At 37.8% G+C, this 19,631-nt stretch overlaps 1 protein-coding gene across 1 annotated transcript; it reads right to left on the reverse strand.

Annotated features, from left to right (window-relative positions):
- Positions 1-3,680: 3,680 nt before the first annotated feature.
- On the reverse strand, positions 3,681-17,543 carry LOC124171040. Its single transcript, XM_046550187.1, has 7 exons — positions 17,073-17,543; positions 16,621-16,863; positions 15,040-15,227; positions 12,195-12,371; positions 11,865-12,099; positions 9,955-10,200; positions 3,681-3,922 (listed from the first exon to the last, which is right to left on the reverse strand). The coding sequence occupies exons 1-7, from the start codon at positions 17,229-17,231 to the stop codon at positions 3,809-3,811; spliced, it is 1,362 nt and encodes a 453-aa protein (XP_046406143.1). The 5' UTR covers positions 17,232-17,543; the 3' UTR covers positions 3,681-3,808.
- Between the last annotated feature and the right edge of the window lie 2,088 nt (positions 17,544-19,631).

The following is a 19,631-nucleotide window of genomic DNA, read 5'->3' on the forward strand; positions in this document are numbered from 1 at the left end:
TTTACTGTCGAAAAAAATCTGTGATCTCCTTTTGAACGGTCCTTTCAGAAATATAAATTCTCTCCGTTGTGCAACAAACGTCTTGAAGCGTGCTGAGAGTTGAAGCAGTGCAGCAGTGAAGCACTTTTGCACCCTAAGAATTGCAAAAATTTTGACGCTATACCCGAGCGTCGCAATATTTGTCGACAATATAAAAGGATTTTCGTACAACATAAAATGTTCAATTTTGGCTGGTCTGTATAAAATGTGACATTAAACCCGAGTTGACGTTACAGCCGATGCCGTTATAACCAAGTTCCACTGTAGTTTCAATAATATAGAGAACCCCATTTTCCAGTTTTTAGATCCAGTGCCATCTTCTCAAGCTCTATGAGGAATAATTCAACAGCCATTACCCTTTTGCGGATGAGTTACTTACGTCACATCCTCATTCCCATATGGGTTGCCACTTCTCAGTTAGTCCTCTCCTCCTTACACCAGCCTTGAGTGGTTCTTTTTTCTTTACAATATTTAGAGTGATTCCTTCCCTCAATGATCATTTCTCCCGAAATGAATAAATATGTATGCTGGAATACTATTGATGTCAACAATGCATTAAGATTGGGTAGACACTTTTGTGCCTTCTTATTTTAAACTTACAAAACAATGACACAATGGGGTAGATTTTGTTTACATTGTCACACGCCTTTCCCTTCTGCCCAGTAGCAGATCTACTGAGAGGGCTATCCCTCTGAATTACCTAATTAAACTAGGTAAAATGGTAATTTTGTTCAGTTGACGAATATATACAGGAGAGGTGCTAAAAGTGATAGAAAATTCTGCTTCAAACCTTTCATAATAAGGGAAAAAAATGTAATGCATTGTAGAAACTTAGCATGTTAGCATTACTATGCATGGGGTAAAATTACTCAAAATGTGCATAAATATTTGTTATAAACACTTGATTCTTTGGAAAATTAGTAATGAGACAAGCTTGAAGTGTTGTTAGAAGCCTCGAAATTCTAAAAAAATTTCTTAACCTCCCACATCCCCAATACTGTTGGGAGGATGCCCCTAGGTCCCCCACCTAGCCCCCCTTGTCCCTGTAACTGCCACTGCTTCTACCTGCCAAAGTTTTCTAATGAATCACAATGAATTACAGTAATGAATCATAATTTTGGGACTAAATGAACGACTGCATCCTCAAATTTTCTCTTCTCAGGGTTTTATTTGTGCCATACTCTGTTGCTACCATTAAATATTATTAAATTTCATTGCCTTCTTCAACCTGACACAAGTTATAATATTATATGCCGACTAGCAAAATTGAAGTGCAATTCCCTTGTAACCAACCTCAATCTTAGAAAGATATGGCAAATTCTTGAACAAGTTGCCTAGTAGGGCCAACTCAGTAAACTGCATTAAATGCCAATGTGTGGCAGATAGTGGTTATGCAATAACCCACTGCATGACTTCAAATTTATTGAATTTTGGAGGTATGATAGTTTTTCTATCAACATTTGCTTTCATCATGCCATTGTAGTGGGTGTATTGTTGAATATAATGGTGCTAAGTGTGCCTTTTTTTCATTTATAAGAAAAATCGACATCCCAATGGGCTGAGCCATGACTTGAATAAATACCATTACTATTATCACTTCCAGTTTTTAGAACAGACAGACAGTTATTCCAGTCTTCTTGTTTCTTTCAATTAAGTATATATATTTAACAGGAGGTGATTTAAAATTCTAGTATATTAATGCTATATTTGCAAGAAGAAAGCATTCAATTAGTTATAACCAGTGTACATGGTCTATTTTTGTAGGGTAATGACCATCAGCCATGATTCATGTTATTTAGTGTGAATCTGATGAGACAGGGATTCTTCTTTGAGTCTCTACAGGTGCTGTGTCTGATGGAAGGGAGGAAATGTGGGAAGAGGGGACTGTGGACTGTTTCTCATGATTAACGGCTGCCATATTTGGCAAATTTTGAGGTCGGTGTCCCAAATTAAATGGTTCCTGTCCATATATATTAATTTTGTAGTGCGTGAGTCTTGCGGTGTTGAAGGTAAACTTTGTGGCCCCCTACCTCGCACCCACGACAGCGAGTGTCGAGAGCAGCATTCGAATTCATGGATTGTAGTCAAAGTAGTCTGTATTGAATGTGAAAATAAATTGTAGTCCGCAAACAGAAGATAGAGTGACGCTTGGGTGATGGACGTTCACCACATAACAGCAGCATGAAGGTAATTCGTGGTTGGAGTTGAAGTTGTCAGCGGCATTGAATGCAAGCAAAAAATTCCCGCTCGTAGGTTCACATTGTGAGATGAGTAAATTTGTGCTCATATGACACGATGCATACTTTCAAAAATATAATGTGTAGTTTGTGTTTGATGCAGACTTTCTGCATGCATAGTTTAGACTTGATGCCAGCGCTGTGGGTTGACAATGTGTAAAGATGTGGGTAAAAACAGACCAAAAACAGCCAGCCCACACAACAGGAAACAAACAGTGGCAAGCCACAATTTATTCCTGCCTCCCTACTGTAGTGGTTTTCCTTTGCAAAACTATAGCACAGGAGAGCCAGGCACTGGCATGCCACTATTAACTCCATGTCCCCCAAACCCCCTGTGACCATTTCTTGCAATCGGCCCATGATTCTCGCGATTGTGCCATGACTCACATGATTGGACCATGACAAGCAAAAAAGTAACAACCAGTAGCCCAGCAAGGTCAACCTGGGAGCAGAGTATGCAGATGGGCACTGTTAGGCCTCTATTTGAATCGCTATTGCTTCTCTCACCAGTCTGAGCTTAAAGCCTTTTCCTTTGGCCAAGTGAGAAACAGTATCCAAACCATCTACCATCCCCTCTTAACTTTCCTCCCCACTACCCTTCTGCCAGATACAGCACCTATACACAAAAAACTCGTAGATAAGAAAAAGAATCCCTTCCTCACAAAATTCCCTTGACAAAGTGATGAGGGTGGGTTGGGAAACATTGGGATCACCCAAAAATTGACAGTGAAATACGTCATAAAGAACCTAAAAATGATTTTATCACCATGATGACCAAACAGAAAAGTTTTAACTAAGTACGATGTACAAGGGTGCTGACTTACAAAAAATATTGGGGGGGGCCCAAACCGGGGACCTTGCCCCGGTAAATTTTATAAGTAGTGAATTTTAAGTTTTTAAGCATTTTAGAAGAGTCACATGATCAACATTAGAACCCTGATCACTCGAATCTCGATACCTGGTCACTCCGGGGTAAATCGACAAGCCTTACACATTTTTCCTCACATCTGTAACGAATTTTTGGGGGGGCTCGGGCCCCCTCAGGCCCCATGGAGCCGGCGCCACTGACTATGTACCAAGTATTGCCCTACCCTCCCATCTAGCTCCCAATATGACTATGCGATTAGCTCTACAGTATGAACACATTCCTTTGCTGCAATCAGTGCACTAAAGCAGTGCCAAAAGAACAATATGCCTCTATCAGAAAAAAGCATCAAAAGTGATGTTTCAGATATGTTAAACTTTTAAAATTTTAAATATTGATGAATTTTTCTTGGATACTACTCAGCAGCTGATTACATCTTGCCAACACTGGTTGGATGCCTGCAGTTGGAAAATTCCCTATTCAAGTAAAAGCTAACTTCAGAATGGTTCGCAGGAATTACTTAAATTGAAACAAATTGCTACATAAATATGAGCAACAATCAGCTCCATTTATTTTCAATTCATCACTCATGGCATGCAAACAATTTATTTACAAAAAATACAAGATGTATCAACAGTTTTCACAATATTTACATTTCAGATCTGTCTTAAGCCCAGGGGACGATAGGATTCCAATTGAAAGAACTTTTGGTAGCAAAATTATCAACAGTGGCTGAAATATTGGAAATCACCTCATAGAGATCAGCATTTACGTTGTATACCTGAAATGAATCACAAGAAATATTAAGTTCAGGTAATTAAGGATCATGGCAATAAAGCTAAATCCCGTCAGAGAAGTACACAGTTGCATACATAAGTTTAAACCTCATGAACTCAGATTCCAACAAGAAATTTATTGTACCAGATGTATATCTGAAAACTTTATTACCAAACTTTTTCCAATAATTATTATAAATATCTACAAGTAAAAATGAAATAAAATTTTTCCTGCTTAATGTAGAGGTATAGTGAACACAGTAACTAAAACGCAGAAGTAATTGATGATTACCACATTCATGAAGCATAAAAATGCCACATTAACATTTATTTCACAAATTTAAATATTTCTTATAGAGCTGAAAAGTAGCACTGTGTGAACATTAAATTTTCAACTTGAGTATACATACGATACAGTAGACTCCCGATTATCCGGGCTAATGATGGGGAGGGACGGCACGAATAATCGGAAAACACGGATAACCCAAACATCAAATCCAATGTCTTGTAATGATCATAATTTACGTAAAACAAACAATATATTATTATTTATGCCATTATTCTGCTTTATTAGCGTGCTTCCCGGACTCAATGAGAGCTTTCTTCGCCAGTTTGCGATCTTTTTTGCGGCAATAACATGGTTGTACTCGTATCATTAATGCTCCATGTAAGGCCTGGTTTCGAAAACCACACTATCGTAGCTGTGTGATCGCGAATACAGAAAAGTGATTTGCACAAACGCTTCAAAACAACTGCTCGACGTCGGAAACTACATCGTCAGGCACCACGCCACGCAGTCGCGTCTCGCACAAGTTGCCCGGGTTGCAACTGCTGCCGGACGTGTATCCGTGATCACGGAGTGCGTTCGCGCACTGCTAGGCTTGGAAAACACGAACTCGGTGATCCCTTGAATGCAGCTAGCGCGCGATCGCTTCCGTTTTACGAACGGGATTCTGACGGAAATGATAAGCCTGGTGTATCCTAGCATTAATGCAGTGATTCCGATAATTTTGGGTCCAATTTTATTTTTTTATAAGATCGCGGGAAAAATTGAGCGAGAGTTAAAATCATGCACGGATAATCCGCAACCCGGATAAACCGCAGCCGGATAATCGGGAGTCTGCTGTATATGTCTGAATATAGTCAACCCTTTTTTTCCAAAAATGCCTGTGGTAAAAGTAAAGGGGGGACTATATTCAAACGCATTTTTTTAACTTTTCCCAAAACTGAAGCCTCAAAATTAGGGGGGGGACTATATTCAGAGAAATACGGTACATCCATAGTTTGAGTTCACTTGAGCCATGATTTGTGTCCTGTTACTATGCTATCGAGTGCATTTTTAGCAAAATGGTACATCTATTAGACTAATTATATTCCAGATAAGCTCCCTAAATACCATCAATGTCACAAATTGTAAAATATCACTTTATTTTCCATCGGACGGATCCAGGATTTCTTTCGGATTCGGAACCGGATACTTGATTTAAGGTGTTGAATCTTTGGATATTTTCGGATCCAAAATGCATTTTCAATTGCCTGCTATAAAACGAAGTAATTATTCAAGTTTCTTCTGGGTAGGTAAATGTGATCAAAGGAATGCTATTTAGATTTTCATAAACATTTTAATATTTTAACTTATTAAAAATCATTTTTATAAGCTTTCAAGTTGTTTGACTGTATTCAAATTTTCCTCACGCACTGTTTGCCCGCATTTTGTCATTTTCTCATCTCATGTTGACTTGCGTTTCACCCACAAATACAGTGCAACCTCGATATAAGGACACCCCACGGTGCACTAATGAACACTCGCTATAGCGAATTGTCGCTTTACAAGAGGTGGAGCAAATAATAGCCAATATACCTGTTGCGAACAGATATACAGGAACAGGAGTGGTGCGGCGACAGATTAACATCTATCCGATAAACGTAAGCATAAATCCAGACGAAAGGCGATGTTTTTTTGCATCACTAAATTTCTTTACTCAAATAACGACTAACTATTCAAACAATTTATAAGCGCCGCACTGAATAAAAATCGTGCAAAGCATTGTTTCGTCAATCATTATATTTATCGAACGACAGTTTACCACATAAATTTGAGACTGAGCAGTCCATTAACTTCATTTCTAACAGATCGCTAGCAATTACAGAGGTTAAGGAGTCTTCATGAAAGTCTTCCGGCGGTGAAACCCTCGCTATGGCGAGAGCCAACACCGAAAGGGTCTCGTAAAAACGAATTTTTTAACACGCTTATTATAGGGTCAATTGACGGTGCATCGGCTATCTCTCGTAATAGCGGGGGTGTCGCTATAGCCCGTACTCGCTTTAACGAGGTTCCACTGTATATCAGTTGTGGTGAGGTGGATTTTGCTCTTCCTCACGTTAGTTTCACACCACAGTGCACGTACATGACACATGTTGAGCTCTCCTTATCTCATTAAAAAAACTACCACACATTGTATTTTTGTCGATATAACATTAAATTAAATTGCAACTGCGCAATCTGAATGTAATTGACAATGCTTAGAACAACATTGACTTCACTTGCGATGAGGTGCAGGAACAGAATGAGACGACTGCTCAGTGATCTCGAGAGGAAGGTGTGGGTAGCAGAAGTGTGTAAAGGAGAGGTGGAGGGGAAGGAGCACGATCCCTCAGTCCCTCCCGTCTTTCAAGCAAGGAGACTACGAATGAGGGAGTCAAGGATGAACATGTAAGATCTTGCTACTTTGTGACATCGTTGCCTTCAAAGCGAAGCCGGGTGAGCTACGAGATATATGCAGTTGGTGTTTCCAGTCCGTCTCTTCTAGTTTGAGTGGGCTAATGCTTTGCTTGCTCTTTGAAAATTGTGCTGTTTGGACAATGTCGAATATTAGTATGGTATTGTTGTAACTAAAAAACTAAACGGTAATCAATTAGAGATGAAAAAACTAATATATCATCAGAAATGCATCGTGTTTGATCTCATTCTTTTTTAAATCTTGTGCATGCCATCTTATTGCCTAAGCTATTGAACTACCTTCGGGCCCAGAAAGTCACTCACCAAACATCTGTCCTCCAGAAACGGAGAATTGAAGCAAGTAAGCCAAAAAAGGTCAGTTAGTGTATTGGGGTGAGGATGAAACACACTTCGATTAATAGAACAATTGTTCTCGCGTAACTGGTTATTTCCCTTTGAAGACAATGATTTATGTCTGCGTGTGGTCCGAGGGTGGTTTTCTGAAATCTGCGACATAGTTACTTTTGGCGTGGTTATTATTCTACAACACTGAGATTCCTCTGATGATTACCCCGATCTCTTGTATGTGCCTTATGTATTTTGCCTTAAAATTTTCCACGGCTGAAATTTTGTTGCATAACCCATGCAAGAGTTTTTAAACAAAATGGTTCATGAGTAGGAGAAGCATCACAGTGCGACGGCACATGCGAAGAGAGGATAGGAACTCTTTCCACTTTGTCTTTTGGGTGCTGCATTCACTGAAGCATTAATTTAAAATTTTGGATCCAGATACTACCAGCTTTAAGCACACTCCATTCTATCACTAAATAGTCATCAATAAAGGCCTGGAATTCTTATATTTTATGTTTACAAAGGTTTAATTTTTAAGCGAGGAGGGAAAAGCAGGTTTTTCAATGTCTACTCCCTGGGCTATCTCATTTGATGCCCAACCAATACCTATAACTCCACTAAAAAATATCATTTTTATAGCTATATGTATAAGAACGCATGTTATAAACCATATTTTCACCTACGGCATTCTGAAAGATTAATTCTATAATTTCCACTGAACACGAGTTTTTGGCACTTTCACGGCATAACTTTTTCATGGACATGACACGACTGAATTCTTGAGCAGTCATTACTAGCGATGGAACTTGAGACTGAGATTGGCTGACTAAAACTGTAAAGTCATTTATTGACGTAATCCTGATCTGACGATTAAAGCATTAAAATATTCCATTGTCCTGCTATGCACAGTTCTTTTATCAACCACTGCCTTTGCTTTTAAAAACTGGACTGACTTAGAGTTTTGAAAAGCGGTCAATGCTCTTAAATCTGCTGAATGCCAACAGTGTAGCAGGAGAAATATCACCATAACCATGCGCAGAATATGGAAGAAACCAGATAAAAACTCACTGGTACAGCGTAATGCTGTGAAAACATTTGTCAGAGACTTCTTTCTAATTTTTTGCTAAGCACAGTTCACGCAAAAGGGAAATCGGCAAATGTCAGAAAAGCATTTAGTCAATCGCATGGCATTAGAGAGGGGTGGTATAGGTAAAGGCATGAATTAACTAAGATTTAAGTCCAGTTCACAAAGGGCACAACAGGCGGAAGACAGACAAATTAAAAATCACACACCCAACACCAGTCTACCCCTGACCCATACCAATGGTCTCCTCTGTCATGTGAATTCATAATATCTCTTCTCTACATTTCAATCCCAGGTGAACTCCAGCCTAAATATTTCGCAAGGTAACATAAGCTCCAATTTTAATGTTTAAACGTTGACACTGGCGTTGCAGATATTAATGGAATGCATACCAGAGTGCTACAACCAACTGCACAGAAATATACTGGACGCCATTGCCAATGAGTTCTACGGCCGATATAGAATGAGTCTGCTTGATAGAAATAAAACGTTTTTGTATCACAGTAAGTAATCTTAGGGTATGTAACTCTGATTACTCATTAATGGATTAATCATGAATAGATGATATCTTAACAGTTTATTACAGCATGTTAATAACAAACATGTAATCATAAAAAGTTCGGAGAAAAATTTTAACTTCAAAATAATAAATTCCATAGCAACAAATTTGCTGCTTAGTAGGTCCTGAGTATTACTTCATATCATGGTTTTCCTGTACCCTGGTTAGATGATTTGCATGATTGCAACACACAATATAACAGCAAAAGGAACACCATCTTATAATTCACAGTGTCCGGCGATATTTGGTGGAAATGTTTTATATCTATGAGAATAAAATAAAATGGTAAACTTCCACACAATTTTATTTACAAAATACCGACCCGGTTTCGACACGTAGTGCCATTATCAAGGTTTAGGTATTATTTAGGTATTACCTTGATAATGGCACTACGTGTCGAAACCGGGTCGGTATTTTGTAAATAAAATTGTGTGGAAGTTTACAATTTTATTTTATTCTCATGGACACCATCTTATCCCTCACTGGAGTATTCTTGCACAATATTGGGGTTGAAATACACAAGAAGATTCTCAAAAAAACAAGAAGAACCTGCAGAGGGTAAAGAGGTGCAAAGGAGGGTTGTGTAATGAATATGATGTCACAATGTAGCAAAGTTACGGTAACAGCTCATGTCAATTTTTTAGCAGACATAAAAGGGATCACTTTGCTGCTATGAGGCAGTAAAAATGATGAAAGACTGTTAGAGAACTGAATGAATGAGAATACTGGAAAAAAGGATCACCTCCATTAACCTGTGAATTCACCGTTTATTTTCATTCAGCCTCATAATACACAAAATATCGAATTACCCAGTATCATGAGACCATGGACTACACATATCAATGCAACTGATAATATTTCTGTAGTTGAATGGCAAAATAGTCAACTTACATCTTGTATGATGTTGAGCACAATATGGTGGAAGTTCTCAATATTATTAAAAAAAGACATTGCAATATTTTCACTGAGTTTTATTACTACACAACACATTTCGTCATTACAAACAACACTTGATAATGTTGTTTGTAATGACAAAACACTTTGTGTAATAATAAAACTCAGTGGAAACATTGCAATGCCTTATTTTAATAATAGTCAACTTACAATGAAAAGAAGTGGTGAATCCAGGATCCAACCTCAAGGGGTGGGGAAAATCTATCCAATAACACACCATGTCGCAAATTGGGAAGGGTTGGGTATGGAATGCTTTTGTTTAATGTTGTAGACACTACACAATGTTTTCTTGAGAGGCACTTGTCTCCCTTGCTCCCCCCTAGATCCACCACTACATAAAGATCTAATATTTTATGCATCGGATATTTACCGTATACAACTCCAAAGAGCTGATGTCACTTCTGACATTGCTACAATCTCCTCGGGTAGATATCCTGATAAGAGCTGGGAGGCTGCTATCATGCATATCACCAAAGGCAGGAAACGCCATTCCAGAGCTGTGACAGTATATTTTATACCTTTGGTAGTAAGTCTGAATAACATAGTACAGCAATCGAAAAAGATCCAAGGAGGGTTCATCACTGATCAGCATAACTTCATTGTCCTTCCTTGAAGTCTGTCAATGAAAGAGAAATAAATTTCATGATTAGCAATGTCTGGGAACTCAATTCTCATTTTCCAATTTTTATGCATTGCATGTTCCAAATTTTGACTAGAGCTTAAGTAGGTAATAGGCAGGCAAATAGTTTTATAAGGAGTACACTACTATATCTATTGAAATATATAGAACTTAATCAGAAGAATTTTTCAATGTCACATAATGGCAAAAACATATTTTTCTTATTCACTTTCATGCATATGAACCACTGCTGTTGCTATAAAATTTGTATGCCGAAAATTCATTTTGTTTTTCCCAGAAACCAATATTTATTAGTCTCAAAATCTCATTTCATAAAGAATATAGAAAAAATTTCAGGCAGGTATTCTTTTGCATCAAGCCCTCTTTCGCATTTCCCAAATTTACGCCATCTGCAACAACTATGACTGTCTTTCGCTCAGCCTTTAGCTGTAAGCAATAGAAAGCATAGAAATCGCTCTTGTTTCTGATGCTTCTTTACTTATTATTGTGCACTAAATATCAGTTCATTTAACATCTGTCCCAAAATCGACACTTTCTTTCTATCATCCACATTTTCAGAAAGTGCGCAAAAAAACACATATACCCTGATTTGCAATGCATTGAATTCAAAATTGTCCTTATTGACACCAACATTCTGTAAATATTCAGGTTCACCAGGGTTAAATATGTACTTCTTTCATGACAATCTTTACAGACAGTTCTGTTCATTAGTTCAAAGTAGCAATTTATAATGAGGGAAAGTACTGTCTCTGGATTTTATCTACAGAAAATCGTAGGGTTTTTCTTCTCCATAGGAAGATCTGTCCTTTCCGTAGAAACATTAAATTATGGTTTTGCTTGTAGTAGCCCATGCCGCCCAAATGACAGCACTGGAATTTCCCTATCCTATTCCATCTTCGGGATCCAATCACGGCAGCGCCTCATATCTTTTTTCCTTCCTCTGTCCTTCCCCTCCTGAGGTGTGCAGGTGAGAAGTCTTGGACTTACAGACCTAGCCCTCAGTATACTATCCCACAAGTCTGCTCTGGGTACTTGTTTCCATTGCCTCTGGATTTCAAGTGGAAATGCACATGGGATATTCCTTATAAAAGTAGTGTACTCATGTTTTCTGAAAAAATGAATTTTTACTTAAGGCCTACTTGCATGATTTAGTCAAGTAGAAAATGGACGCATAAAAGGAAAACATGAAAGACTATTCAGAGGCAGCACAACTTTGCAACCCTATGGACAAGATATCACTGGAATCCTCGACCCTTTTTTCCCCTTCCCTAATGCTTCTTCAGCTTTCTAACCCTAACCCAACCACGTTGGGAAGGAGAGATGATATCACACACACTCCAGAGAACTCCAGCACAGCCCAAGTTAGCAACACACCAATGTATAAAGGTTGCATTAGTTCACTGACAACACTGAAACATTTTCAGTCACTTTAAATTGGGAATTTTCTCCAAAGGTGTGAATTTCAGTCTGGTTAGAAGTATTTAATAGTTTGAGAAAATCAAAGAATCTTCAGTGTTCCAAGCTGAGATTGAAGCTCATGCCTTATACCTAAGACTGAAGGTAGTACTAATACTAGTCTTAACACTAATCTTTGGATTTTAATAATCACTTGATCATTTCCATTTAATGTATATACTCACTAATGACGTTAATGCAATAGCATCACCAAATCTTTTAGTTAAGCCTAGAGCATGATGAATTTCAATAATATCCTCCCAGTAATTATTGCCAGTAGCTTCATGGTATTCTATTGATGCTCTATTCTGTTCCTCAAGAATACCATAATAGTGGTCAGTGTCCATTAGCCCGTGCACATGTGGGTGGACCTGACTGGCTCCAGCATGAGGTAAACTATCCCAGAGAATATTAGGAAATCTGTAAACAATCAACAAGCAGACAATAGTATAAATATGGTTGAAGACAGTTCTGATCATAAAATTTTCACAAATGCTAAGGACTTCTCCACTTACCGACTGGATTTATCCTCCCTGTTAACCCTTTTAAACCACTTAAGAGTGGTGTTAAAAAGATCAACCAATTCTTCTTCAGTTATATCGGATGGATTATGTTTCTTAGTCAGCATCAATCCATGCCACTTATCAATTTTGAATGCATTTGCAGCAGTAACAGAATGTTTTCCTTCAATTCTGCAAAATATGCAAAAAGTCAAGATATTAAATTTCCAACAAGGAAATTGCAGCAGCAAGCACACTCAGCCTTGAAACCAGCTGCAGCCAAAACTGGTTAAAAATGCATTGGCATGTCAGTAACTAGCAAATTTCAGGGGATAACATAGGAAAAGATGGCAGTGAACCTTATGGAGCATGAGGTAAACTATCCCAGAGAATATTAGGAAATCTGTAGACAATCTACCAGCAGACAATAGTATTAATATGGTTAAAGAAAGTTCTGATCATACAATTTGTGCTTGAAATTTATTCCTTGCATTACCCATGCAGTCAAAAGATTTGTTAAAGAGGACACTCAAACTTTGTTGACAAAAGCGAAAGACGAGGAACGACACTACCATAAGAAATACCAAATAGACTGGAAAGCAGAACAAAAATCATGTTCCAATGCAGTAGGGTGAGTAAGTTTTTAAATAATCTGCCTGGCTAAAATAATAAATAAATACAAATTTACTTTCATATGCCAATAGAAATCATTCATTAAGCTGAGCTCATATTATTTCCTTTTACAACATGAGTATTTGATTCTTTTTTAAGAAGTATTTTAACCTGATAGAGGCAATGCTTTCCTCAATTTATTTGCTAATGGGTGGGTGGGTGGGGCAGCTAAAAGTGCAGGTACCTCTACACAGTAAGCTCTGATACCTTTTTGGAATTCTTATGCTTATCAGAGAGGAGATAATAAAAATAGACCAAATTCTGCTTAATCAGGGAGTTTACTTTCCCTACATTGGTTTTGATTATGGTATTTAACATTCATCACAAGAGAGTAATTCTTTCATGATTATTCCTCCACAGATGATGCTTAAAACATCAACAATCAGTTAGTCTAACGAAGAAAGGCACTTTTGGAATGAATTTTGGTGCATTTGGGCTGTGAGAGGGGGGGAGAGGCAAGTGGGGAGCAGCCTCTATCCAATATCCATTTAGTCACAGCTCTCGCCAGAATCATCCAAAGAGAAGCGCATCTCCAAAGTTTGCCGACCATTCTAGCCACTCAAGTGGCCACTTCATAGACTGTAGGCTCCTTGCCAGCATTCTTGGATCCAAAAATATTGCATACCACACAAAAATATTTCATCACTTCTCTAAAAGTTAGTAACCTAAATTTTTTCAATGCCAATGAGACGCGAAAAAAGGTAAAGTCGCCTCACTATGCATATTTTTTTTACCTTCTACCATCTGCCGATTCATTTTATCAAAGATGAGCACCCTCCTAGCATCACACGCACAATAAATTTTATATTCAGTATTCGGGGTGTGGGAGAGGGGAGAGGCACGTGGGGAGGGGACGTGAGTGGCCTGCCTCCCTCCTATCTGCCAAGCTGCGTAGGCATTGGAATATTTTCTTCACGGACGCTCACTCAAATTTGGCATTTTGTGGCTTAATGGTGGCAGAGACATCAAAAGGCATGAAATTTTGATCTAAAGAACAGTAACTCGGCATAATCTACAGGGAATGCCCATAATATGTTAATTTTTTTAATTTTTGACTCTCCCCCATATATGGCATTTGAGAGATGGTTCGGGGTTCACCTAGAGGTCTAAAATTTTTTGGCCTTACTTTTTATCAGTCCCAAAACTTTTTTTTAGTGGGCCGGATGGATTTGAAAAAAATAGATTTTTTCGATCTGTCAAACTATGCACCCAAATATCTTGCGAGTACATGCTCTTCAATTTCAAGACACTAACTTGCAGGTTGCATTGCTCTAGAGTCTCAAGAAAATTTTGAGAAATATTTGTAAGCTGCAGATGGCTTTTAAGGTAGATGAGAGGACAACTGTGGACATGTTTACTTCAGACATAAGATGAACTGAAAACACAACTACTTTAAATTGTAAATTGAACTCGTTAGTATGAATCATTAAAAGGTGCTCACATAAATGTTTTCTTTCACTATTTTTAATGGGGGAATTCAACTTTTAGGGCCCCTTCATCATGCTAATGCCAGCGCACTTGGTTAATCACTTCACCCCTGCCTGGATGCATTGTTGGGCTACTGAACTGCAGTGGTGCCTCCTTCTCATTTCTTTCCCTTCCTTTCCTCTCTAGGGTTTCAGAGTGTAAAAGTCATCGATTTATGGGCCAGGTCTCTAAGGTGTATCCTAGCAGAGTCCCAATAAATCTTGATCCAATTGTTGATGCAGTGGAATAAGAAATTTATACCAGTTTTTGTGTTATTTGCAAGTTGCTGTTTTAAGTTCATCCCTTACATTTGGCTCTACTCCTACAGGATTTAAACGGAGCTTCACCATTATTTTCGACAATGTTCCTTCCTTAACCATAGCTAAAATATTTTTTGCTGGAGGATATAATAATAACATCAGAATTTTGTTCAAAAGTCATGAATGGACTGTCACAAAAAATGTATTTACGAATAAGTAAATGTCCAAGCTGTCATATTGTTGAAATAAACTGAGCTTATAATAAGTATTTATAAACATTCAGTATCTCTCTTAACAGGTTAAACAAAGCTTAATGGATGATACCCCTGAATATAAAAGAAAGATTCTACGTCATATGGAGGAATGCTTAAATGCATAACATCACTTAATTACAATACCACTATGAATCTAGATTAACATATGTTTTACCCTTAAAAAAACACCACATCACTGCCATTTACCTATCAAATAAATCCTTTGCTGTCATCTCCTTGTAATTACAAAAGTCACATGACTTTCTCGTTGCTGCAGATATTTCATCAACATACACTTTGGGATCCTTGTCCAGTTTCTGCATAGGTCTTTTAGATCTCAAAGGATTATATATAGTATGCTCCTTTGTGTAAAGGTTTCTAAAATGAATTAAGGACTGGAAATAAAAAATGAAAGAATTAAAAAAATTTTGAAGAGCTCATGCCATAAATTAGAAAAATTATAGTATATTTTCGGGAGCAATTGAGACGGCAAGCACTAACAAAGCACACAGAAGCATTGAATGAGAGTAAAAGAAAGACATGAGAAAACTATGTACTTGCCATGGTAACACATAAGCACTTTCGACCACAAACACAAATGATTCTTAAGTTACACTGGTGGAAAAGAATGTTTAATTGAAACTGGGTCCAAAACTTCAGGTGGTAATTTAAATAAAAACAAGAATGAAAATAACACAAAGAATACGAGTAGAGGGATACACACAAACACACCAGAAACAAAAATGTCATGATTCCATACACATTACGTTATTTCTCAGTTTCTGCAGAATCACACTGTTGAAAGCCCAACACATAGCTTTGATGAGGCTTTGCACAGAATTCCTCATACATTCGAGGCAATGCATTGACAACAGTGCCAGGAAAGGCCCATTGAAAACCTAATGAATGCTTCAAGAGGGATTGGACATTACTGTAATGTAACTATTACTATGCTCAAGTTTCTTGCTCAGTTTGCAAACAATTGATACCACAGTTTACTGTAAGGGAGGGTGTTCAGGGTGTTTCTGTTGTCCGTACCTAGTCTGCACTCATTATTTAACTAATTTTAGGTGATCCACTACTTTTTTTAATGCACCCATGTATTCAAATTGCTCACATGTCAAAATAATGTCATAGTGACTGTGCTTTTCAAGAAAGTAGAAAAATGCAGGAAGAGAATATATAATTATGTAGATAAGAAGAAAATAATGCCACTTGTCAGATAAGGAACAAATATAACAATTTTCAACCAAGGGATTATGTATCAAAATTATCCAAATAGTTCAAAATGTGTACCAGATCTCAAAAAAATTAAAAACTACATAGGTTCAGATAGTTGGAGGGCCTATTCTTATAAAGAGCCATGACTAGACTATTGGATTACCTAAATATAATGCAGCTTTGGTTTCAACGAGAATTATTCAGCCAATGACACACAACACATCCCAAAAAGCAATGCTGTTAACTTTTTAATGCAACTACCATTAGCAAGAGCTGCTTCTCTAATATGGCGACAAGCATTTAAGACATGAAAATTAAGAGTCCACGGTCAATATCATGAAGTACCTCCAAGAATTCCAGTTTTATGATTGAAGGCTCTGTGATATTAACAAGAGAACGCCACACTGTCAAAACTAATCAAACGTACCGTTATGTTATTAAAATCCGTTAAATAACATATGATTGGATATGAACCCCAACAGCTGAATGAATAGGCCGGGGATCTTTCAGGGAAATTTCTTGACCAGCATACTGAGAGATCGATAGCAGAGAAAATGCAGTACAAACCTGTGATTTCATTGCATTGACAAGATCTTCCTTGTTGTGGAACCAACTTTTCAATTTATTTTCGAAATCTCTCGAGTATTCTATCCTTCCCTCTCTGACATCAACGGAATATATCCTTTGAAACTTACTCCACAAAATCTGGCATTTTCTTTCGAATGCCTGGGACCATGAATCTAAATTATTCGGCGTTTTGCCGATAGATTCGTGAAGTTTTCCATCAAAGCAATTTATTTCATACCACTCCTGAAACCAATGAAAGTAAAAATAAAATCTATTTTGATAGAAGCTTCAAATACCTACACAAAGCAGGTAAGAACTGAGTGAGCCTCAATATGGTAATTATTTAAAACTTTAATCCATTAATTTTCACAGGAAGGACAATTTCCTTAAATAAAACCCTTACAAAGTTTAAAACTAAACAAAAATATCGGAGAAAATACAATATACTTAACCTGGTCTTTTAAACCGTCTAGAAAGACGGAAAGCTTATTTTCCCCTCTGTAACTTCGCTTCACAATCATAGGTTTATACATCGATGCACATATAATAAAAGCCAGCAAAATAAATGCAACGGCCTGACCGATAAACCTTCGCGAACAACATTTCTTCATATTTGCAGATTATCGCAGCGCAAAATGAAGTATATTTCTAACGCAATCAATAATTTTATCAGCTTAATATCACCAACATTTCTAGCTTGTGCTGATGGGCAGCTTCTTCATCGTATTCGATTAATTTAATTTGCTTTATTGCAAGCTCCGACATTAATACCTACTACATAAAAAAGTTGGTCCGTTTTCTGTAATCCATAGTGCAACGTAGACAACTTTTTTTGCGTGTGTGAATTAATCCTTATCAATGTATGTGTTTACAAAATAGTCACGTAAACACAGAGCGGTAATTCCAAATTCCACGCGACACGATCGGCAAAGTTTTTTTCTTAGTTCCTCGTTTATTTCGGCAATGTAGAGGCGTTGTGAGCGTTCGAAACTTGGAGCGGCACGAGGTAACACTTCAAATCGTATAGAATATTACTTATCGTTAATATTCCATTGAATATGGACCATTACGGCCATAAAATGTTTTAAACTGCCAAAAACGTTAGTTGTTTCATTATATTCAGTCGATAGAGTTTGCGGTGACTATAACGTAAACCGTCGTCTTCACTCGACTCCCTCAGCATGGATGAGCCACTCACCAAAGACAAATTTCGTACCAATCTTTCAGAAATTTGCGGCAAATTCATCCGCTGGTTTACCTGAAAAGACGTTCTTGAATGAATTATTACCCAGAGTACAACATGGTGTCGTGGTCATCTTAAGCTACTCGAATTACTTTGTGATACCAGCACATTATACGTCCTTGAGATAGGGCGAAAGGAAGAAATAAGGAAGGCGCTTATGAGTAAGCTTGTCAGCCTTTTCTTAGGAGTTTATTACGGCCAGGCCGACAAACATCCAGAATAATGACAAAATGGAGGCAAAACTTTCATCACTTCCGTAGATATTATGTTATTATTCCATCGTATTCATGAAGGCATTTTTGTATAAGAATAATGTTTCTATTCTTGGCGAATCCGTGTTGTAAGGAGAAATAACATTATACCGCCATACTTTGAAAATCATTCCCATTTAGGAAATGATGGCGAAGCCACGGTCGTAAGAAAAACACATAATTTCACATAAATAGCGACGTATAAAATAAAAATGCCGGAAAGGAATTTGTAATATATATATTTCATTCATCGGGTTGTCAGACCATAAATTAAAACTCATAAATGTTAGATTGTGTGGACCTTGAATAATTTCAGTTTGCTTGATGTGGAGGTCACACTTTCGATTCTCACGGACGTGATTTTTTTTCTCTTTCCAAAACAAGGAAAAGGTACTTTTATTTTGCTTTGCATGTTCACCAGCCAGTCGTTTGCAATTGTTAATTTTTTTCTATTTACGGGAAAATCTGTTAGAAGTTGTTCAGCTCTTATAAAGACTCACTGAAATTCACTGGTATGCTTTAAATAGGGTAGTTTCCTTCATCTAAGAAAACAAAAGGCATTGAATGCGATTCCTTACCCACCATTAGTGTATTCGTAAAATACAAATTATTTGGTTTTAGAACTACCGGTTTAGACGAATGGCAAGGGTCCTCCTTATCCTCATTTGAAAAAGGCCAGATTGGCGCCCATGCGATGCCACTCCACGTGACGTCACAGGGACCTAGTTTCTACACGAGAGGATAGGAGTTTTACATCGTCTGATGTTACCAATGCATGCATGAGGCACAGTGGCGCCGAGTCCATGGGGCCTGAGGGGGCCCGAGCCCCCTCAAAAATTTGTTATGGATGTGAGGAATAAATTTGAGAGTGTCTGGCTTGCCGATTTTCCCCGGAATATCCAGATATCGAGATTCGAGTTATAAGGGTTCTAATGTTAATCATATGACTCTTCTAAAATGCTTAAAAAACTTAAAACTCACTACGTATAAAATTTCTCGGGGCAAGGTCCCCGCTTTGGGCCCCCCAGTATTTTTTGTAAGTCGGCGTCCCTGATGAGGCACGGAGCTCAGGGAAACATATCTTAATAATCACATATTAAAACTGGCTTAGGTCGGAAAGTTTTCTTCGTTTGATAAGGTAAGGTATATAATAATATTCCTTATTTAAGCCAAGCGCTACCAGCTAGCATGGTACTCTGCTACCTGCTAGCATCCTGCGTCGTATCAGCGCTCAGAGCCTCGCCCCAAGATCACCTCACTTGCGGCAGGGGGAACCAGAACGACGTCACACGGAGTTTTCCCGGCATTCATACTTACCCGTCGCGTTTTCGCGCGCTTGAAAATTTTCACTTTTCATTTAATCGCGAAAAATAGATATCGTCATTTAAAAATCTAAAAGCGTGAAATACGTACTCCAGGAGTAATAATCTTTCGATTTAGGCAATAAAAAATAATAGGGAACCACCCTATTCATGTCGCGCTGAGCAGCGTAGCATGTGTTGTACGCTGTTCTGCCG

The sequence above is a fragment of the Ischnura elegans genome, chromosome X, assembly GCF_921293095.1.
Source record: "Ischnura elegans chromosome X, ioIscEleg1.1, whole genome shotgun sequence".
In the NCBI taxonomy this organism is placed as follows: Eukaryota; Metazoa; Arthropoda; class Insecta; order Odonata; family Coenagrionidae; genus Ischnura; species Ischnura elegans.

Excerpts from the sequence above, each read along its gene's own strand:
- LOC124171040 (XM_046550187.1), bottom strand. The coding sequence starts at position 17,231 with ATGAAGAAATGTTGTTCGCGAAGGTTTATCGGTCAGGCCGTTGCATTT. Across the intron at positions 16,864-17,072 it reads TAGACGGTTTAAAAGACCAG|GAGTGGTATGAAATAAATTG; the intron begins GTTAAGTATATT and ends CATTGGTTTCAG. Across the intron at positions 10,201-11,864 it reads CTATTGCATTAACGTCATTA|ACTTCAAGGAAGGACAATGA; the intron begins GTGAGTATATAC and ends TTTCATTGACAG.